The sequence below is a fragment of the Clarias gariepinus genome, chromosome 15 (assembly GCF_024256425.1).
Source record: "Clarias gariepinus isolate MV-2021 ecotype Netherlands chromosome 15, CGAR_prim_01v2, whole genome shotgun sequence".
Lineage (NCBI taxonomy): Eukaryota > Metazoa > Chordata > Actinopteri > Siluriformes > Clariidae > Clarias > Clarias gariepinus.
In genome coordinates this window covers 17,136,638-17,160,923 of record NC_071114.1, presented here as the reverse complement: position 1 = coordinate 17,160,923, position 24,286 = coordinate 17,136,638, and the positions used below count along the sequence as shown (strand labels likewise).

The following is a 24,286-nucleotide window of genomic DNA, read 5'->3' as shown; positions in this document are numbered from 1 at the left end:
TGCCACGCTCCCCAAGAGATCAAAGGATCAACTTGTAAGGATATGAATATTCAAATACGGCACTGGCAGGAGTGGGTGAGGTTGGACTGGGAATGGGAGATGGTCATAGGTTACTGAAGCATGAATTTGACAACCCATAATTAACTATGATTAACTGCAGAAATTGCTTTGCTTCAGCCTATTTTCTTTAATGTGATTTTAGTGTTACAAGTGTCCTCAAGAGATATAATCTCAGCTCTACATGCATGAAGATGTTTTGTGTCCTTTAATATTTAATTACTATGTACTGTAGATAGTTAATTCATGGCCTCAGTATTATTTGATATTAATTTAACATTCAGTCTTAACCCAGGTAATATTAAGGTCACAAAAGATTATCTTCTTATTAAGTATTGCTATCTAACAACACTGTATGATGTAAGTAAGAATTCATGAAAGTCTTCTGTGAGTGTTTTGATAATCGCTGACATTGGTCTGATTTAACCCAATTAATTTTGGGTGACTTATTTAATGGTTTTTGCCGATTGGTAAATATATTGCAAGAATGAAAATCTCTTGAAAATATGATTCAGGAATGAAACTTTAAATTATTTATTAATGCATTTTGAAACATTGATTGATTAGTTTCCCCATGTCTTATAATGCCCGCATTTCTTCCAGTATGGTAAGGGACAAGTATTATTCCATGATCTGTCTTTATTCCTTCCTACAATTTAGCACATGTGAGAAGTTTTACCACCACTGCAATTTTTTAAACACAAATTCTATTTTTGCTTGCGCTTTCTCTCGCTCTCTCATATGCTTGCACTGTAGTCAAGAGGGTTGCCAGATCCCCCTGACAAAAGCATGCCAAAGTAGTGGGTCAAGTACTGTAACTAATATTGTGTCTCAAATACCAGAACACTGTCCAATGTGCCTGTTGGCCTTACTCCACTTTGCAGAGCAGGACAAATGTGCCACTGAACCGGCTTTTTAGAGACTGGCACAATGTAAACTCTAATTGGCTGTTTCAGATTGCAGAGGAAGCAGCCTCTTCCAGTCTTTGATTGGAAATGTCAGTGGTGAATAAAAAACTAGCTTTTGCCCATATCATCAAAAAAGGGAATAAGAATAATCACGCCTCATTTTGCATTTTAGTATAGTAACTGATTAGTGAATATTTGTAAGATTTTATTTCAACATTGGATCATGGTTTTAAAGTGGACCTGTTATACAAATTTCACTTTTTAGTAGTTTTTAGACATTCGGATGCATCTATTGTGCATATACAAACAAAACAAATGTGAAAATGTGGTCCAGGCTTAGACAAGCCAATTAGGCCTGTTTTGACCTTATATAAGGAAAGATCATCCTCCCCGACTTGTTTAACTCTGCTGTTCACTGGAGGAGCATGGCTCCACAGAGGCTCATTTACATTGACACTGACATGGCTTGTTTAGAATGGAAGTGAAACAGAAGGGGCTTAAAAAAAATTAAATGGAAAAATAAATGCATTATCTGAGGGTCATTTCAACTGGAGCATTAACAAACATTTTGGCCTTTCTGTGACATGAACAGAGAGCTCTCAAGGCCGTTAATTATCATAAAATGAGATAGTTATGTCTTAAAGCAGTTCATTTTTTTTAGTTAACACATAGGGATGCTTGGGGAAGTAGTAGTTCAGAAGGGTGCTTTCTGCAACTGCAACACCCACACAACGGCTGAGACATCTGACACGCTCCACTTAAACATCTCTACACAGAAAAAAAACTTCCTTATAGCAAAACTATACATTTGACTGCATTTCATATGAAATTATTGTTCCTTTTAGGTCAAACAGCTTGAAATCATAAATACTGTGTACCAGAGAGAAGCACTACAGTGTTTACATAAGTGCATAGTGATTATCTCTTCTACTCAGTCATCAAAATAGTTTAATAGGTTAGTCACTCAAATCGCTTTTTTCTCTTTCATGTCTTCTCTGTTGAGCTAATCAACTCAAATCAGTATTTTAAACCGAATCAGTTATCAAGGGCTTGTAACTTACCCTCTGACTATATTTTTTTTATGATCTTGCCCTTTCAAGTGGAAATTAAAATTGGAGATGGTAAAAATCGGTTCAGTTGACTGAACAAAGTATGACTGTTTAATTTTCCTTAAATGAAAGCACAGCAAAAATGGCAAAAAAATTTATTTCAGCCAAAGTGCTGCCATTTTACTGGGATAGATAGCGATTGGAATGTCTTCCCCATTTTGTTTGGCTGACAGCAGCGGCCCTCCTACTGTTCTGAAAGAATGTCTAAGTATTTTAAAGTTAGTTTTGATTGGCTCTCAGGAGCAGTTCTAAGTATAATGAGATACACTATGTAGCCCAAAAACCGTAAAGAATCCAACCTTTGATTATTGAGTGTAATGTGGTGGCCAATTCCTGTGTAAAAATGATCCCTCATGCTCTCAAAGCCACTATTTCACAGTCTGGAATTCGCCTGTGCCTTAGTGAAGAAATAATCCATTGACATACACATTGATAATCATTCAGTATATTCATAACCTGATTTAATTTTATTGCCACATAACGTTGCTGAGCCTAAACCTGATCAACTGAAGCAACCTCAGATTATAACACTGGTCAATCCGGTGAATTTTTCAAAAAAGCCATATAGCTGATTAGTTCCAGTTCTGTGAGTTCTTGTCCCATAATCCTTGTGGAAATGCTCTTACTTTCACTATTAAACATAGCTGTCATTTTTCCACTGATGATTTTTAATTGATGCAACTCAATAAATGTTTAAATGATTTTCCATTACAAACATTAAAAAAAAATTCTGACCACATTACTTTTGCGAGGTTAACGATTTAGCACTATTCATCTCCCTAATTGTTTTATTTGCTTGGTGCATGCCAATAATTTGACTCTTCTAAAATGTGACTGTTTCTTTTGGTCAGGCCATGTATTACAATTACATGTATTTACAGGGTAAAAGGTATTGATTCATGAGAGAATTACAAATAATGTATAGGAATAATATATATATATATATATTTTGGCTGCTCCCATTAGGGGTTACCACCATAAATCATGTGATTTGTACATTTGGTTTTAGCACAGGTTTTACCTCATGCCACTCTCTTATTCTCTGTTGTGTGGAGCATTGGGCACAAACCTGGGCCTTCCCATGGGCACAAAACATGACCACCACTGTCTGAAGTGTGAATATAGGAAACTTTTAATTTTATCCATTCAATGCTAAATTGTACATCAGATTTTGAACTTTTGGAAATCTTACAATTGTATAATAAACACAATCGAAGTAATTGCCATACTGTAATTTTATCCTTTTCACCAAGGGATAAACTGAAGTTCAGTTTTCATGCGAAGGGTCATGAGTAGTGGGGCTGATTAGCATGATCATGGTAGAAGAACAATAAAATCAGTCTCTCAGTCTCAACAGGACCCAGGTCTTTGACCTTTTTTTGCCTCTTGCCATTCTTTCGAGATTGCAGGCACTGATTGAAGTGCATCAATTACATGCCTAAATAAAACGTGGAAGATACGTCTATGTTGAATCAGATGGAATTCTGTGTTGTTAGCTAATGATAATTAGATCATTATTCCGGAGCATGGTGTATCATTACCCACTTTCTGTTTTGTTAGCAGACGGACTGGAGCCCCGGCATGCAAAGATGACAGAGGAACAGGATGATGACTGGGATGAGAGTGAAATTCCAGATTACAGCATCTTGAGGCTCAGCACTGAACAGACAAGCCTTTTCTCCGTCTCCTCCGCGGGTATGTCAGGTCCTTACGCCAGCATTTGAATTTGAATGTGCAATCTGATTAACATTTGCATCATTTCAGTTTGATGTAACTCCAGAAAATTTACTTTAAATTACCTTCTTTAGAGAGCGCTCTACGGGGAGGTTATAGTCTATAACCTCAGAGAAAATGTATGTGTGTGTATGTCTGTGTGTTTGTGTGTGGTAGATTCAGATGAGGAGCTCCCAGAGATTAAACATGGTGAGGCAATCACAGACAGACGCAGCACGTTCCAGGCTCATTTAGCTCTCGTATTGACACCGAAACAGGTACAAAACATACACATATACATACACATATACATTCACCCAAATGCCAATGACATGTTTAGAAGCTGAATATTTACTTGAAAGTGTCCCTTAAAAATATTGCCAATTATATACTTTAAATCACTTTAAAGGTGCACTATATTTACAATTCCAGGTAAAAGATGCACAGACCTGTCAACCCTGTCACAGTATGTGCAAAAAGCTCTCGGTTATAAAAATGAGTGTATGCAGCAACAAGTTGCCACTCAGAAATATGCAAAAAGTGCCATTAAAAATAACGATAATAAAACAGGAGATGAGCCAATCAGAGTGTGACTCTGGATAGAGAGACTATTGTATTGGTGTAAGCCCTGCCATCTTTTCATCTTTGTCATGATCAGTTAGTTTGATTTAGTATTGTACATACGGTAAATTTAGTTAACACCAATTTAATAACACATTTATTGGCATGGTACAAAACAATTTTGGCCTAAAATGCTCCTGTGTCAATTAAAACAAATACCGTTCATGACAGTAATAAGACTTTATATGGGCTTTATACCAAAGTCTCGGGAGGAGCTGCCATTAATGTCCTTTAGGTAGACACTAGCATCTTATTGCAAGAGGAAGAGAAAATGTTAACTTTTTTTTTTCCCCTTTCTCACATTTAAATGTTTCTAACCATAATTAATGATTGTAAAGTTTTGCAATTAAATGTGTTGATTTAGCTTAGGTTTTATCCAGGAAAGAAGTAAAATCAATTAAAGAAGTAAAATCTTAACAAAGAGCAAAGGCCTGAAAGTAGTTCAGGATTAAAAGTTGCTGGATTTCTTTACACTATAATGTAAGAAAAGGTGTTCTAGATGAGATGCATCCAAAAATAATTGACTTGACCAACATCATTTCTATCCGTAGTGCCATTGAGCTACTGTTTCATCCTTAATCTTAAGCCCCATATAAATCGCTTTGGAAAGATGTGGCAAATGAGTAAGCGAAGGAAATGGAAATGTGTGTGTCTCCTCACTGGGATTGGGAGTGAGAGTCACAGCATTCTTAGACTTAAAAGACTTGCCAATGGCCAAGTCCCTGATGCCTGTTGAAATGAGTTATGTGTTAGTCACTAGTGTCTTTAAAGAGTATTTCACACACCTTGCTCTCACTAAGTGCTTTATGCGTATTTCTTGTAAGCTGTATAGAAATTTCCCTTGACTCGCTCCCATATGAGTTTTCACAATTTATGTTTGGGCTTCCCTGAAGCACAAACAACCTTCTGCCAGATTCGTCCGGATTTATCTCTCCAGCAGCAGATTAGTTATTCACACCTGCCCCAAGGATCACTGCTGTTTTTCTGATACGGTTCTGTGCTCCTGTTTCTGTTCATCCTGTCAAAGGAAAAGATGAGCTACTTACTCAAGAGAAATGTCAGTAATTCTGCCCTGATTATCATTTGACAGCTTGTTGAGAGAGAAAAAAGAGTGAGAAAGTGAGAGATTTTCCACCTAAATATATATTTAGCTTTAGTTTTCTCCAAACAAGACCCCTTGTGTTTGTTGCATTCAGGATTTTCAGAAGATATCAGAGTTTACAAAGTTAGCTTCAACTTTTTCACATCAGTGTGAAGTGGATTGATCAGGGCTGGGTTGTGCTCTTGGCCAAAGAGTCACAAAATCAACACTACAAAAAAACAAACAGATGGAGTATTGAGCAGAACAGCAAGAGCCGAAAAAGAAATATCTGACATCAACATGCAAAAGTCAATTTCTTTCTTGTGATTGAATGTTTGTAGAATTATAGGGAAATATAATTGGAACCAACAGATGAACTGATTTTAAAACAATATCTGTTTCCAAGGAATATTGAAATCACAGCATGATCAAATGTCTGAAATAGTTATCATCCTATACTTGGTTTCTTGTAGTTGAAGTATCTTTTAAAGGATTTTCTGCATGCAAATTATTAACAAGAAAGGGTAAACTGGGACCTTCCCTGTCAATGCATTTGGTGTCAAGTTTGGCGTGTTTTATTCCAAAAATGTTCAGTTTTTTTGCTTCTGATATTTGTTTTGTCTCCGGAATTTATTTTGCATCTATGATTTTATGCTTTGAGAAAATGTTTTACTTTTGGAATCTTTTTGGGTCAGATTTTTTTTCACTTTTATATATATTAGATTCTGATGTCTTTATTTTTTTAATTCTAAAATATGTTTGCATCTGAAGGGTTCTTACGTCTTAAATGTTATTTGTTTTTGAATGATGTTTTTCCATCTATAAATTTTTATTTTGAAAATTCTGTTTACTTTCTGTCAAACTAGCTTAATTTATTCAGGATTTGGAGGTCATCTACCTTTTGATGAACTACTTATTATTATTATTATTATTATTATTAATTGTTAATTTTTCATTTTTAATGATTAGTAATTTAATGAACTAAAGCCATTTCTGGTCATAAGTCCTATTAAAATATGTATCTTAGTGTACAACATTAATTAGGTTTTGACTGGCATATTTTTTTGCTGGTAAAATAAATGAAGTAAAGAAAATCTTAATTATCTGGGAATTTAAACAACTATAAAACTACCCACACTTAATTAATTTTATTCTTTGTGCTAGAGCGGTTCGAACTGAGTGCTTAGCAATACAAATCTCTAGGTTGGAACTTGCACTAGATACATACAGTACATCGTTACACTATTGTGATTCTAACAGAAATATATTACTGTATCCCAACTGCCTTGTTTGTAGGAACATTTTCGTGGCTGTACAGAACTTTTCTTGTGGGTCTTATTTTTGACACAAAATTAGTAAGGAGTGAAAGCCATCTGCACTAAATACTGTAAATACTCATGTGTGAAAAGTGGCTTCATAAATTACATTAATACTGTTGAGTAACATTTAAATCAAGAGTTTAGGATATTGTTAGCAGTCTAATCTTAGGCACAGATATCACACTGAGCTCAATGATGAGCTGAATTCTGCTCAGTAGTATTTAAATGATTACATGGTTACACCATTGCTGGCTATTCTGCCGTTCTGAAATGGAAATGAGCAACACATGGTCATAATGAGGCTTTCCAAGTCTTTGCATACTCATTACCAATTCCAGATCCACTAGTTTAATATTTGTGCCATAGCTGTGTCTTGTGTGTGCCCCTTTGGTGTCAGGGGCTTCCTATGTTCCACTGTTGAGGAATAGATGTGTAATTGGTATTCAGTGCACATGCTGGTTCATTGTACGGACAAGACTCGAGGGATGTGAATGTTGGGGATGCAGACAGTTGTTAGTGCATATTTTGTCAGGCTGTCTCTGGACATCACTTTGTTTCTGCTGTGTATTTGCCACAGTGTAGGCGAACGACACCACAACAAGCCTAATGAGCCCTGTCTCACTATGTACACTCTTGGAGTTTAGAGATCTTTGAAACTCCCAGTAGGTAGCCACCTCACACCAAAGAGATTTCACACAAGCTTTTACCATCTGGACTCTGGAAGTTTTGCTCAGATTCAGCTGATCCCGAGTACAGACACAAAGACAGTTCCTGAACCAAGTCTCAACTATAGATGTGTATATAGACATATATACTGTAAGGGGCAAAAATGATCTGCACTCTGGTTCTATGAAAACCTCTGTTGGTGCTTTCCAACAGTATCAGTACCTTCCATTCAGGGCTGTTGTCTCAGTGACTCCCCAGTCGCTGCTGTGCACGTGTGAATGTGTTGCATCAGTTCATTTGTTACTGCAGAGCGAAAATGATGCCCCTATTTGGATTTGCATGAAAGAAGAACAGTGTGCAGCGATTCACTTTTTGTGGTCTAAGGGTGTAACTGGTGCAGAAAAACCACACGAAAGAGCATAAACAGAAGCGTTTGTTTTTCTGCAAAATTTGGCCCGTTTACAGTTTTCTGGGATTCTCAAGACCCAGTATTGGAACATTATCAGAAAAATGTTCAACATTCACCAGTGCTCATTACAGTTACATGCTTATAGAAGAGCGGAAGCCTAAACTTCAGATTAAACACTGAGAACTGCTATTCAAGTGCATTGTGATCTTGCATGACAATGCACATTCAAACACACTTCTGCCCACACTTTTGATACACTGCAGAAACTTAGTTACGGGTTGTTAAAGCATCCTCCCTACGGTCTGCCTGATCTGCTTTACCTGACTTTCATCTGTTTAGGTTCCTAAAAGCAGCTCTACGAGGACAAACATTCAGTTCTGAGGAAGAAGCGCAGACAGCAGTGTGTTTGTAGTTTGCAGCTCAGCCTAAAACCTTTTTTTAATGAGGGAATAAGAAAGCTTATTGACAGATGGATAAAGTGTATTGAAAAGCAAGGAGATTATGTCGAAAAATTATATATTTGCCTTTTCTACATTTTAATTAAAAAAACAAAAATTCTACGTTCAGAATGCAGATACTTTTTAACTCACCTTTGTCCATTATTTATGGTTTTACCTGCACATAGTTTTTTCAAACAATATTTAATTGGTGGTATTTGGTTGTGGTCTAAACCAACCAGTAGTTATTTGAACTGCAGCAACAAGGAAGTTAGTACATAAGGAGCCATTTAAATTCTATTATTATTATTATTATTATTATTATTATTATTATTCCATTTTCAAATACATTAAAAGTATTTAAAAATGTAGTACAAATGACTATTTCCTTGGAAACAATAAAACAGTAATAATCAGCTCACTGCCTACTGTCAGCATCGGCCACTTTTATTTTTCCGTGTTTTGTTTTGAGTCAGATTAGAATATTTAGCGTTGTGTTTTAGTGGTGACAAATTGCATTCTTTTATTCACTGTCTATTTTGATGCAACAAAATAACACTGGATTATGTCAATTTAAGAACAAGCCCCTACATTCCACTAGAGATTCATTCTTGTTGCTGTTTACATATACAGTATGTAATTGGATCTCTGTTTATACTGAGAATTGACCTACATCTTGGTCTTTGGAAAACTATATGAAGTACTTGCCAGCAAAGAAAGATATTATAAGCAACTTGAGTTTCAGAATTGGCAATCTGAAATTTACAAATGCAAATCATTGGAACCATGCGGTTAAATGATCAACTATTTCTATTTCCACCTATAAGTACCTTTTGCATTCACATTTCTCAAAGCTCTCAAGGAAAAAAATTCCTGGCTTCCCAGAAAAACACTTACAACTCTCCTCCAAATAAAAAACACTATGTTAAAAAAAAAAAAAATCACTATTTAAATTATATAAAAAAGATTAGATAAAATTAGTCACCAACACCAAAACACATACTGAATAATATCTTCCCAAAGTAAAAAAAAAATATATATGTAAATATTCTCTCACAACTAATCCATCTAGAAGTTAATTTAAAATACTAACTTTTAATAATAAATATACCAATTTATATAAACTTTTGGTAAATCACAGCTTTTAGGTAGGCCAAAAACACAGAAAACAGACTTGGTCATCTGCATGCATAGAACAAAGAATAAACTAGAAACCTACTTCCACACCATCTGGTCATGCCCTGCCACATAGTCCACATAGGAAAACCATCACTGACCGCATGTCACCCAGTCTGAACTGTCACATCGCCACATGTCCATCAGTCTGTGACCTCTTGGTCTTTTCCATCCAACATTTCATTCAACAGAATGTAAAATAATTAAAGCTGTGTCGATCGATGCCAGGAAAACTTTACTTTTGAATTATGAAAAAAAACTAAACAAAAAACATTGATAGATTAAATTTGGTAACATTTAAATTTCTTTAGATTTCATTGTTCCCAGTGCCCAATCACTGATTACCACTGTTGCCAGTGACCAATCACTGATCATGATTCTTTCCGATTACCATTTACTGACCACAACCAACTCCATGGGTCCCAAAATGCATAGCTTTATGCCCTTGAAAAAAAGTAATTTATGTGTGGTGGCTTTTGGAAAACAAAAAGGTTGTCCTCACTGTGCCGAGCAAACATACTCAGAATTCTGATTTGGTCAGAATTTATGTTTTCAACCATTTTAATGATCTTGCCTGTATTTAAAATGCTTTTATTTGTTCTTTTTTTGTTTGTCTTTGTATTGTTCTGCTATCTTTTGCAGTCTTGTGAAGTATTGTTGTGTTGGGTGTAGGGAACAGGAAAACATGCACACCAGCTCATTATTGTGCAAAATTTAGCATGAAATAAAAAAAAAATTATCGTTAAAATTTTAGAAATACTGTACAGTGACCTTATAAGAACATAATTGTGTAGAAGGGTTGTCATAGGTAGGTCTGGTACATAAAAAAACGATGGTTACTCCTCACAATGGATACACACACAAACAATTAAATATATATATATTTCATTGTTTCTATGGCAGTTACTTCAGGGGTCGGGTTGCCAGCTCGATGCCTGAAAACGCCAATTGGCCTAACCTGCATGTCTTTGGACTGTGGGAGGAAAGCGAAGTACCCAGAGAAAACCCACCAAGCACAGGAAGAACATGCAAAATCCATGCACACAGATCCGCACTTAAAGGTTACATATGGACATTCCAGGGTTCAGATCCTCTTTCATTTTAAACAAGCGAGGTGTTGGTGTGTGTGGGCAGGCAATGCTTTTATATGTTGTTGGGGATTAAATATCGAACTGTGTTTGATCTTTGGCCTCGTACACATTTGGCTGCATCTAATTAATGCTTTCGATTTTTCCCTAAAAAAAAAAAAGCTTTCTTTTATTACAGAGGTTAGGGTTTAGGTTATGGAATTGCATTAATTATATACATTATTAACTATCATGCGGGAGGTCTGCACAAGATAGTAAGGATAGTAAGATAAATGTGTGTGCATACACAGAAGGTATTACTGCTCAAAAGGTGGTGTTACAGCTAATTTCAAAGTGTTTAATTCACAACCATATTGGACATGACTTTTAAACCTTTTTTGGTTTATATGAATAACGTTGACACATTTAAGAAATACCTCTGATATATTGGACATGTTTTTCTGATGGGTTTATTGCAGGTCCAGAGGGTGCTAGACAAACTGTATGAAAACAAGAAAATTGCAAGTGCCACCCACAACATACATGCATACAGGTATGTGTTTTGCCTGGATAAATTGTGGAGGCGAGATTGTGTAGGTGTGCAAAATGTGTGTTGTCACATTTCTGTCTTTTTTATTTAAGCTCTGCTGGATTGCACAATAAGCACTCTCTGGGACTTTTTGCACAGTTTTAGTTTGTCTATTTAGCTGTCCTTCTAATTTCTATTAACGATGCTGTTTAAAGAACATATGGCATTTTATCAAGAGAATTTAATTGTAGGAATATGCTCTTTCTCTTCATGTTTTATTGAGTGCAGTTTGCATTTTGCTTTCATTAGATTGTCATTTATTGTGAAATACAGGTCATGTCTATCAGGTCATGTCTGCTGATTAGTGCAACTGGGTCTGCTAATTTGTGTTCTAAAGTACTAATGTACATTCCATAATGTTAGAAACTAGTATCAAGTATTATATCAAGTATTTTTTAATATGGTGAGTAAATAACCACCATATCAGGTTGATAATAAAATCAGGCCTAGTGATAACTGCTGCAGTGGAAGATCCTCTTAAAGATAAAAAAAAAAATTAGTTTATTGTGTCTTCTGAGGATAACCTGCGAGTATAAACCTACTGATATACAGTAGATGAATGGAAGCTTGTCATCTGGAGAAGATTAACCTACGGGTGATAATGACATTGCGAATGTAATACTTAGATTATATTAAGCTGAAAAACAGGTGGAGACAAACCACTGGTCCTGACTCACTTCATTCACAACACTGACACTACAGCTCAGAAAACACGGGGAAATTCCATCACCTGGATACCTGATTTTGCAAAGCCAAGGACAGATGTACAGCCTTGATGCTAGCATTATTTACTGCATTAGTTAACACTTACAAATGTCAGGATTAATAAAAAAAAAGCACTGGTTTAAACATGGTTAAAGTAATGTCTTGTAAAGAAATCAATGCTTATATTCTTGTCCAAACAGGCCAGGTCATTAAGAACTGCAATATCTTCTTTCATTATCAGGTAATATAAAATAGGACACATAAAATAATGTTTAACTGGCAAAATGCATGAATAAGGCTGTATGGTAAGGGCAGTAAAAACTGACCTGATTATTAAAATGCAATAATGATTTTCGTTAATTTATTGAAGTTAGACTGTAACAAATACAGTGTTGTGGAACTAGGAACAAAACACTATGAAATAATTATCACTATATTGTTTATTTTAAGCTATTCTTATTCTAGAACAGTTTTTATATTGATTACTGCAAAGAAACACTTAAATTACTGTTATATTAAAGGGGGAAATTGAGCCATTTTAAGTTATGTAGGCGTACAGACCAGGGATATCAACTTTGTATTTAAAATGTAATTAATTTAAAATTAAAAGCCCTGGTATCCAAATATATTTAGACAATGATTATCCTTATAGTTCCACAAACATAATTATAAAAACGTGTATTCATGATGTATAGTCCATGCTTAAACGTGCAGTATACTACTACTGAAATGTATATAACTTTGATTTGATTGGAGTCATTTGCAAGATGGATGCTGTCATTCCTAAAGAGATAGCCTATGTAATATTAGCATATAAATATATATATGTAGATTTACAAACCATTGTTATGCAGTATTTATATTTTATCATCCTTGATAATATGGAATTGTGTTTGAAATTAATTAATTAATTATTTAATTAGTTCTGCTTGGCCACTTTTAACGAAGTGATTAACCATTCTTCACTCGTTCCCTGCACTACGGGCATGTAGTTTTGCTCCCTGCAGTTTGGAGTCTTATGCAAGATGGCTGAATATCCTGTGCAGTCTAACTCACAAAAAAAAAAAAAAATAAAACTATCATGATAGCATAACTGAAATACTCAAACTAATCAATGGTTAACTTAATACAAGTGCATGTGATCAAAGACATTCCGACCGCTTCCGTGTTGCTTAGGCTAAATTCAACATGTCTTGTTACACTGGGTTGAGATCTGGTCACTATGATTTTCATACCATCTTCATTACTTTTTATAATAAACTATTCATTGTGCTCTCATGCCCTGTTGATGTGGGCGAAGTCATCTTAAAAGAGCACATGCCTGTCGGGGTAGAAATGGTTCAAAATAGCCTAATGGAGATTAGGTAGATTTGCAGTGAGTATTGGAGTGAAACCAAACCAAAACCAAATGTGGCAAAATAAATAACAACCTCCACAGTGTCATGGAGTAGAAGCAATGCTGATAGGTGCAGACTTTATTCATCGTAATATGAAAAGCACAGGCAAACAAGAACTTTGGTTAATAGAATTAAAAAAATATATAGCTGTAAGCAATATTAACTGGTATGCACAACAAACTCTAGACAAAAAACGGAAAAGATGGAACTAAAATAGGTGATATAACCAGGTGATCCCGGATATATGACATGCTGTGGCTGATGTTTACTATAGTTTAGCACTTCTTCAGCACTACAATGTCACACGGCGTAAAACAGCCACCTCTTTTTTTCCTTTAATTTGTTGCTAATTTGTATTTTGGTTAAACCAAGTCAGATGTCTAACAATGTTAAATGCACCTATAAAGAGGATAAAAAAGTAAGACCCATCCTTAATTATTAAAAAGGTGTCATCTTTCGCAAATTGGTGCGGAATAAGAAGAATTAAATGTAATAAGATAGGTTGTTACTATAAATTAATCAAGTTCAGAATGGTCTCTCTACTGTATCTCATCAGCCCATCTGTAATAATTTTACTATAACAACAAAAACTGAAGTGTTTCTTTTCTTTCCATAATGCAGTAAATAATGGATACAAAACCTAGAAATTCTATCCAAAGTAATCTATAGTAACTACTTCTACAATTAACTACCTTCACCAATCTCCCAGTTATATACTTGATTTGATATTTAAGGCACAGTAAAAGAGGATCATTTCTGGACCTTAAGCTCCAGTACAGTTTAATACTGTAGTCAACAGTGCTGATCAATACTGCCCGTTCCATTAAATGGTTATATGACAGAAAAAATTGCAAGAGCAGAATTACTCTGACAGTTTCAGATTGCTTTTTTCTTCACTGTCAACTCTGCACTCCAATAGGATATACTGCGAAGACAAAAACACGTTCCTCCAGGATTGTGAGGACGATGGCGAGACGGCTGCTGGTGGGAGACTCCTTCATCTGCTGCAGGTTTGTGTGTGCGTGTGTGTGCGTCTGTGTGGTGAATGCGATATACTGTATGGGTAAATATTAGAGACAACCAAATTAACAACCTATTTACAGTATGTGCACATGGATTTATTGGACTATAAGCACTCAGTCCTGGAAGGTTTCACTGCAAGTTCAATATAACACACTTCCAGCTTTTTCAACAGGGTCGGAAGATTGAAAATGTGTTAAATTAAGGTTGATGTGTGGACGTACAGAACTTCAAGGGCATGAAAAAAAAATTGATGAAACAGGATTCGAACATGGAATTTGCTATAATTAATCATCACTCATTGATGCACATCATTTTGGTGTTTTTATTTTGAAACGCCTAGGCTTATTTCAAATTATCTCTTAATTAGTAGTTCAGATCATAAATGGTAAAAATCCAGTGATGAATTATTTATACTGTGCATTCATTAAATGAGTTTTTATCTTAGTTAAATTTTCATTTTGTTATAATTACCTAAACATCTTTGACAAAACAAGTCAGTCGGTCAGTGAGGAAATGATCTCTTTTATGCTTTCACGCTAGGTAGTCTAATAAAAAAATAATACATGAAAGAGGGAATACTCCTCAGTAGAAGCAACAGTACTGTTCACCATATTTTTCCAAACCTTTCACGGAAAGCATATGTGAACTAAAAGATTATATTAAGGTGACCCTAGCTGTCTTCATACTGCCTTCAAATCACAATAGACTTGTATATCAAGAGTGTACAGCCTGTAGTGCTACTTTGGCATGCTTCTCTTAGAAGTAAAACAGCCGGAGTAATAATATGACATGTATTGATTCTCATCATATATTATCTTGTTGTGTTTTAACTGAATTTATGTTTTTATGCTTATAAATTTCGACACGGGAAGATATACACATGGTACTTATAATAAAACTGGTACTAGACAACTGGGACATATAAACTTGCTAATTAAAAAGGCTGAATCAATCTTTTAAGCCTGGCTTTCAGGTCAAATGCAAAAAGCAGACCAAGCAGGCCAAGTCAAGGTCTATTTCCAGTCAAGTTTGCGGAATAAAGTGTCTTGACCTCAGAGACATCTCTGAGACAGCAAATGAATATATGGCCTTCTCTCTGTGAACTCTTCCCTCACACTTGGGACGTGGGGACATTGCTCATCCATAAACTCCGGGTTTATCTTGCTCGCTCTCTGTGTATTCATCCAAGACTTGCAGGAGAGTCCGTGTGAACACAAAGTCCCATTTTAATCATAACTCAGTTTAACTTTCAATCATATTCAATTGTCAGAGCTCAACGACCAAAGCCTGAGTGCAGACTGGGAATTTTTCCAGTTGTGCATCAGCCCTGTATGCGCATGTTTAATCAGTTCATAAGCAGTAGCACATTCCTCTAATTTTTTTCGTACATCGAGGTCTGTAATATACTTTACAGTAAATCCACTAGCACATAAGCACAATATAGTTCACACCTGTGCTTCTTCTTCTCTATTGAGTGCTTCAAGCATAGCTTTTCTGGCCTGAACTTCCTCTCACACGATCTCTTTTTCTTAATAATCACACACTCTCTATTTATGGAAAGAGATATGAATCCACATATAGACAAGAATTCAATGGCTTTTTATTAGATTATGCAGATGGCTCAGACCCCCTACCCCTTAGGCAGTTTGCTAAGCGTGCCCCTGAGGAAGTGCTTGAAATGTGACTGACAGCACGAACAGGCAGGTGACAGTTAGCATTTGTCACAAAGAGACATTAGATCTTTTAAATCTTAGGGGATCATGTGTATATTCCTTAGATAACAAAAAACCCACTCTATTCTATTAGATTTAACACCCCCCCACACACACACACACACACACATGCGCATCATTAGTAAGGATATAAATGACTGAACTTGTTTACTGCAAAATGATAGATTGCAGTGTTACAGATTTCGTGTGGCTCTTTGAGTGCCTGCAAAAATACAAATAAATATATAAATAAAAAGCAGAGGAAATGTGTTTTGTGCGATGACTTGTTTTTAGCTTTGAATTTAATCACCTCAGGTGTCACATTTTGATGAATGGTTCAGAAGTGCATTTCACACACACACACACAGTACAGTACAAACCCATACACAACAAGCTAATAATGAAATATGAATAAGTGCCAAGAACATGGAGGTTAAGGCGATAACCATAAACCAAATTCGTTTTAAGGCTAGAGTAGTAAAGCAAACAAACATATACATTTAAGAAAGCTCTCGTCTAACACCTAAAGTTCTTTAACTGACCTGCTTTAGCAAAGAATTTCCTAGAAGCAGAGTTTGTACTGTATTTACGATGTTTCATTTGTGTCTCCAGATTCTGGATGTGAGGAATGTGCTGGTGGTGGTGTCACGATGGTACGGCGGCATCCTGCTTGGCCCCGACCGCTTCAAGCACATCAACAACTGTGCTAGAAACGTTCTTGTCCAAGAAGGCTACACTGAAACTTCGGTATGGTACTATAATAATACAACAATTCAGTCTTTCATGCTTTATTCTTGTCAGGGTTGAGCTGGCAATGCTGATAGCTTTGTAGTTAAAAAAATGCAAATGATTTAGATTTTTTTTTTAATTATTATTAATACATTGAAGGGAACGTTCCTGTACTTCTAGTATATAAAATATGTATCATTTCCACCACTTATTTTCTCAATTTCTTCTTTGGAGAAGCTCATTTCTACAGAAAAATACATGGCACAATTGGTTCGCTTCATGCAGTTTTTTCTCAATTTGAAGCTGAATCACTTTTTTCGCTGGAGGCGAATATTACTAGAGTTTGATTGGAACCAAACCGAGCCCACCTCGCTCACACCCGAGTGTGATTGCTGTGTTCTCACCTGTCTATAGAAGCACACTGAGGTGGAGAACACACCAGGGTTCAGTTTAAATGGACTAACACTGTAAATGTGAAAGCATCCTAAGTCTAGACCAAGGCTGAGGGTGTATGTGGAGATATAAAGTGTCCTACTGGTTTATGAACTTGTTTAGGTAAATATATATATCTGCTCCATGTGACCGAAGTATCCAGGGTTGCTGGTTCAATCTTCAGCTCAGGTTTGTACCTGCGTGGAGTTACACTTCTTTGTCCCCATGTCAATGTAAGTTTATTCTGGGTTCTCTGATTTCCTTCTACCTACAAAAAGGATGCTGTTCGGTGGATCTGCAGTTCTAAACTGCTCTTAAGTCTTAAGCTAAAGGCACTGGATCAAAAAAGGAAACCGTTAGGAAATGTTTTCACAAACATTAAAAGATTCTTATTTTATTTACACACTCTGTTCTGAATAATAAATCGATAACATGCCATGTTAAAAGTCGATAATGAGAACAAAATGTTAGTCATAAGTGATAATGTAAGTCATAAGTGATAATGTAGAGATTAATATAACCACTAATTTATAGCCAAATAATCACATTGTTGTTGTAGGGTACTTTAATTGTAATTGTAAATGTCCATAAATTATAAGACATAAATGACAAATAACAATTAATGAGTATTTCATGGGCGGCATCATGATGTAATGGTTAGCACTGTCACCTTGCACCTTCAGGGTCTGGGTTCGAATCCCGGCCAGGTTCGATTCCCGTGTATCTGTGTGCATGGAGTTTGCATGTTTGCATGTTGGTGGGTTTTCTCCGGGTACTCCGGTTTTCTCCCACAGTCCAAAGACATGCAGATTAGGCTAATTGCCATTCCCAAATTGCCTGTAGTTGTGAATGAGTGTGTCTGTGTGTGTGCGCCCTGCCATGGATTGGCACCCTGTCCAGGCTGTACCCTGCCTTCTGCCCTAAGTATCTTGGGATTGGCTCCAGGTCCCGCGACCCTAAATACATTATAAAGCGGTGCAAACGTTGAGTGAGTGAGTTTAAAAGCTTTATTTCATGGTTACAAAAAAAAAGAAACTACACAGGTTTTTTTTTTTTTTTCTCTCTAATTTAGTCGTGGCCAATTCCTCCCCGTCACTAGGGGGCTCCCACATTAAGGCTACTACTACTACCATTCAGCCGGGAGGGCCGAAGACTATCGCGTGTTTCCTCCTAACCGCGCGACGCCAGCCAACCACATCTTTTCAAACTGCTCGCTCATGCACCCTTAGGGGCGGCGTAACACACTCGGAGGAAAGCAATAGCCGCTCCTTCCATGTGCGCGAGCTCACAGACGCCCCTGATTGGCTGTAGAGCCGTGATTAATGTGGGAGCGCTAAGTACCTCTCATCCCGCCCCTCTGAGAGAGCTCGGCCAATCAGCTCTCTCTAGACCTCCGGCTGTGAGAGGTAACAGCATCACCCGGGGATCGAACCAGAAGAGACTACACAGTTAAGGAATTAAGGAATCTGTCCATTCTCTTTTCCTTTTTTAACAAGCACTCTGTCATTTCAATATTCAGACCAGACAGTGTGTAAAACAAAAAGTCTGTGAAAACTCTCCACTTTATGAGCCAATATATCTAGGCCTATGTTCTCTGGTCCAATGAGCTGCCTTTAGTATAAGAGTCTCGATTTGTTTATTTTTTTGGATATATCTGCTTTGCGTCTAAACTGAAGTCTACCAGATGACAACCTCTACAGCATGCTAATGGTTAAACATTAAAAATTAACAGTTCAGTCATAATTGCTGCTTCAGACCTTTGTAAGCAAGGGAGTTCATGTCACATGTCCTTCACAAGGTTTAGGTTAATACCCCTGTTCACATTATTAAGGTGTCACATTATCAAGTCATGTAGCTAAAGGATGTTGAGGGAAATTTAACTTAGAGAATTATTTCAGATAAGAAGATCAAAAGGAAAAGGGAACAACAGCACAAGAAAGACTTGAGCGAGCAGATCAAAGATGCTTGATTTCCCCCAATCTATTTAATCAAAGATAATTTGCAGGGATGAATTTGTTCCTAAACATTAGATTGAATTGAAATCACTAAACAGTGTGATAAAAAGATTAGAAGGAACTGCTGGTGGCCAGATTTGAAGTCTTACTCTGAATTCCATGCACATTCATTGGTGTGTGAAAAAGAATATAGTTCATGGGCTGACGAATTTCATTCAGAATGCAGTGGAGCAACATCCACATAAAAAAAAATCAAATAAAATAAAAAGTCAGTGTCTTTGATGAATGAAGAATGATACCATGGTACCAGTCTGTCTTAGTCTGCTGCTTAATTTTGTATTAGAGAAGCCATGATTAAATGAATGACTGCAGCAGTGTTATGAACATCAAATTGTTAGTTTACAGTTGCAATGAATGTGGGTAATTTTTCTGTAATAGTAGTAAAAGTGGTGGTGGGTGGGTGTCTGCAGTCGATCTGTCTAGATCTGTGTACCTGTCTGTATGTGTTTAGGCAGTATGGGCATGGTGAGGTTTAGAGCTGATATGAAAAAATTGTATATTTATTGTTCTACAGAAGTGTTCAGCGCAGTCCAAGATTATTAAGCAGGGTCTGTCCTTGTTCTAAATAATAGCACAGCCGTGATTAGATACTGTGCTCAAACATTGTTATACATGTTTTTTTATTACCAAAAATATTTCTGATTTCCAAACATTAGTATTCCACCAAAGCAAAGAAAGAAAAAAGCAGCATATTAAGTAAAAGTTTTTCAGACAAAAATAAAAAGGAGAAAAAAAAGCTTCTGGGGTTTTCATGCATAAAAAAAAGCACAAATATATAAATATCACAAATATATATATATATATATATATATATATATATATATATATATATATATAATCCCCCAAAAGTTCCCATTTATTTATTAGTTTTTTTTTCTTCATTTTATTCATCTTTTCACAGCAGATTGTTCTTTTTCACGTCCACTTTCTGGGAGTATGTATAGAGCTGTCCACCTTTGGAATGTGAATTGCTGACATTAAACCAGCATTGCCCCATTTTAAGATCACAAAATATAAGGTTTTTAAAGCAGCTTAAACAGAGTGTTTTTGTTGCGTTTGTTGCTTTCTTTCCTTTCATTTCTGTGCAAATAAGGACGTTTGAGCAGCTGCAGGATTGCCATGGTTACGAAGATGGCAGGGACCTTCTTGGTTTTTACTGAGGTTCCCTGAGATCTGTACCCTAAGCCCTAAGTGCTATTGATCTCTCTGCTGTGTGTCCACAAACAAGTAATAGTATTTAGAAACTTTGCTGTGTTCGTAAAAGAAAATCACCGCTATAACAATGTAGAGTAGGATTAACTGCCAAACTGGCTTCACCTTTATTGTAATTATTTATTTATTCATTTTCAAACAGAGCCTGAAGCTTGAGCAAGAAAGTGAAATCCTGAATGTAATTTCAGTGTAATTTTAATAGTTTGGAAGAAGTTCTGTTGTTAGTCCTAAACACTTTTTAAAACGCATAGGATATTTAAGTAAATAGGGAGCTTTCAGTGTATATAATATCTTAAGACTGATCCCGTGGCTAGTCTCAGTCTTTAAAAAAAATATTAATATGCACTACTGGGTTGTTGTAGCCGTGTTTGTGGGCAGTGATCTGCTTTTTTGACCACTTGACCATAAACCTCATTCAGAAATGGATGTTCATTCCTAAAACTCACTAGTGGTTATTATTTTTTTGATCTCGTACTAAATAAAAGAAATAAAATAACAAATACATATTAGAAATTTTACATTTTACATATAGAAGTGTTAAACAACCAATCAATGTCAAGGTGTGCAAAAATGTTGGAACTAATAGTTTTAAGGTAGCCTTCAGTGTCTTTTTCAGAAGGTAAAATGCACGCTGAGTTGGCTTAAGGTCTGCTGACCGAGTTGTCCAGTCTACTACTGTCCCCTTTTTTGCTTGAAGAAGTCCTTTCTTGTGTTGGCAGTGTGTTTTGGATCATTGTATCACTGCATGATGAAGTTCCTTCACGTTAAATGGGATACATTTCTCTATAAATTGGCAGACAGAATGTTTCTGTAAACGTCTGAATTCATTCAGTTGCTGCCATCATGAGTTACATCATCAATAAAGATTAGTGAGTCCATGTAAACGCAGCCATGCAAACACAAGTCATGACACTACTGTACCTCCACCATGCCTGAACATGAGCAGATCATTTGCTTCCTGACACTGACATCACTTTGATCATATTGCCTCCAGAACTTATGTGGCTCATCTTTGCAGATCATAAGTTGACCTTCTGATTCTTTATGCTAATAATTGGTTTATCTTGTGACATGGACTTGTAGGTCTTCTTCAAATGGTGGATTGTGATTCCTTCACCCCCTACCCTGTGTAGGCTGTTAGTGACATCACTTACTGTTGCTTTTGGGATTTTCTCCATACAGTAGCTCTCACTATATTTGTCATCAACAGTTCCTTTTTTTTACTTTACTTGGCTGAACTGTTCAGGGTCTGGTTGTTAGTACATCACTGGTTCTTTTCACGGACGTTCAAAATTGTTGTATTTGCTATGCGCAGCACTTGTGCAGTGTCTCTAACCGATTTCTATTTCTTGTATGCTCCTCGTTCTTTATGATGGTCTATTCTTTTTAACAACAAATGCAGTCTTCACAGGTGAAACCCAGGCCTCAAAACAAAAGTAGATATTACTACAGTAGCTGTTGTGTGAAGATACCTGACGAAAAAGAACAGAGCCTTTTTTATTATTTCTTTGTATGTGTACATGTTATTGGCAGGGTTCATGCAGTGTTTGTTTCTAGTTTTCGCTGTTTATGGGAACCATTTGGATATGACATGGCAAATAATTTCTAATAAAAGAACCATTGTTGTGCTTACACCTCCACAAATGGATAATTTTACTTGTGCTCACACAAAAATATCACAGAGAATTTCAAACATGCTTGAAATTATTGATGCATACTGTGTGCTGCCAGTGGAAAAAATCAGAAAAACAAACAAATAAACAAAAGTTGTTGCTATTATAGATGCCTTGTTTATTGAATGAGAGTATCTTTGCCTGTTTCAACAAAAAACTGAGTTTTATTTCTTAAATGGGAACCCCAGGGATAGGAGTATACAAATCAGTGCTCTTTCAGTGCCTGTCTCATGTCTGAATAAAATGTTTAGCATTCTGTCAGGAAGGGCATCCGGCATAAAAACCTGTGCCAAATTAAATATTTGGATTATGATCATCCATTGTAGTGATCCGTAACAGGAGCATCCCAAAAAAAACAAAAGGGCAACAACATTATTGTTGTTCTCCTTCTTTATTATTCTTATCATTGTTACTATTATTATTACTATTACTATTATTAAAATGTTTCTTGCATCTGAATTATGGGGGTAGAATTATTAATATACTGAATGGTGATTGTTATGACTGAGGATGACTGATAATGACTGATGATGATGATAACAGCAGTCTGCCAGCATGCATGTTTTGGTCCATATGTATGCAGGAAGTCATCTTTCTATGAAATGCACAGATGCAGAATATGATTACCACCCCGCTGTGCAAATTAAATGAGTGACTCATTTTCCCAAACATGACAGAAGTCTGCTTAACAAACAAGTCAGACCTTTTTTGAAAACAAGTTGATGATGAAATTCATTGGGACTTCATTAGCCTTAAAATAAGAAATGTCTTAAAAGACCAGCTTGGGAGCATAATTTGGTGACAGATATTAGCCATCTCCGCCCTCCTGGCCACGGTATTTTCTAGTAGCATGTCATTTCAGGTCATTGTGAAGAGATTTATGCTGACATATATGATCTGGGTTGCTAGTTTACTGTGTGCACTAATTGGTGAAAATGAAATGCAGCATCCCAAACTGTGTTACGGCACACTTTGTTGCTAGGAGAGGGCAAAATTTATTTATTTTTTGCTTGGATTTGTGATGTTTTAAATATTAATTTTTAATATTATTGTAAAAAATGCATTTTTAAATATATTTTTTTATGTATACACTATTTTAAACTTTTTAAATACTAATTAATTTTAACATGTTGTGATTAAATTACATACTGTGTGTGGGTCATATCATATACAGATTCCACTGCTACAAACATGCAGATATAACATGTCATTTTACTCTGACAGCCCAAAACCACAAACTAGAGGAGGGAAAGCATTACCCTTTTTCTATGTGTAAGACCTCACTTGAACCCTTGCATATGCCTACACCAGTAGCTGCATTTTGTAGACATTTAGTTATTAAACAAGTTAGTTAAGGGTCTGCTGATCAACTTGGCCAGTTTACAACGTCTCAGTTTTCTCTTGAAGTCCTATTTATTGTTGTCAGTCAGCCAAAACATGGTATTGGTGCTAAAAAGTTTCTTCTCTCTCGATTCACGCTTAGTTTTTTTGTAAGATAAAAAGAAACATGTTTGCTAAATACAATTGTATGCCCTTTTTTGTAGTGTTTTTTTCCGTTGTCATTCAGATGAAACTTGGCCCATTCGGATTTCACATAAAAAGACATAAACCTAAAAAAAAAGTGTTAGATATTACAGCATGAATTTGACAAGACTTACACTAAAGGCTTACACTAATTTTAGTATCAAAACCCATGAAGAAATGTGAATAATTAGAAAAATGAAGAAATATGGACAATAAAACATTATCATTGTTTGAAGCAAGACAGTATAACACTGAAAAATGGCAATTTTAGGTGCCCATATGAAATCATCTTTTCAAAACGACTGAAGTTAGCAACTTAACATTTTTGGGTTGCAAGATTGGTCACTTCCATGTTGCATAAACTTCAGAAGTAGCTTAGTTGGCACACAGTTTTCTGTATATATGTATAGCATAAAATAATCATCAATACTGTGTTTTGGGTCATGATCTTGCTGCATGATCTTTTCTGTAAATTGGCAGACAGAATGTTTTTGTAAACTTCTTCTGAATTCATTCTGCTGCTAACATCATGAGTTACATCATAAGTAAAGATTAGTCAGTCTGTTGTAAAGGCAGCCATGAAAACCAAGTCATGGCACAACCTCCACCGTACCTAACCAATTAGCTTATTCGTTTTGGGTTATGAGCAAATCATTTCCTTCCCGACACTCTGGCCTTTCCATCACTTTAATAGAGGTTAATATTGCCTCCA

General features: G+C 36.0%; 1 protein-coding gene across 5 annotated transcripts in view; it reads left to right on the top strand.

Moving 5' to 3' along the window:
* impact (impact RWD domain protein) overlaps positions 1–24,286 on the top strand; it is a 60,660-nt gene that overhangs the window by 18,076 nt on the left and 18,298 nt on the right. For 4 of the 5 annotated variants that reach the window (XR_008365677.1, XM_053512830.1, XM_053512829.1 and 1 more), the window contains exons 6-10: positions 3,635–3,769; positions 3,965–4,065; positions 11,043–11,116; positions 14,174–14,264; positions 16,602–16,736. Coding sequence is in view for 4 of the 5 variants with exons in the window: in XM_053512830.1 (XP_053368805.1) it covers positions 3,635–3,769; positions 3,965–4,065; positions 11,043–11,116; positions 14,174–14,264; positions 16,602–16,736 (536 nt within the window). In the remaining variant the exon portion in view is untranslated. The remainder of the gene's footprint in view (positions 1–3,634; positions 3,770–3,964; positions 4,066–11,042; positions 11,117–14,173; positions 14,265–16,601; positions 16,737–24,286) is intronic. The other variant, XM_053512831.1, reaches the window with a different exon arrangement.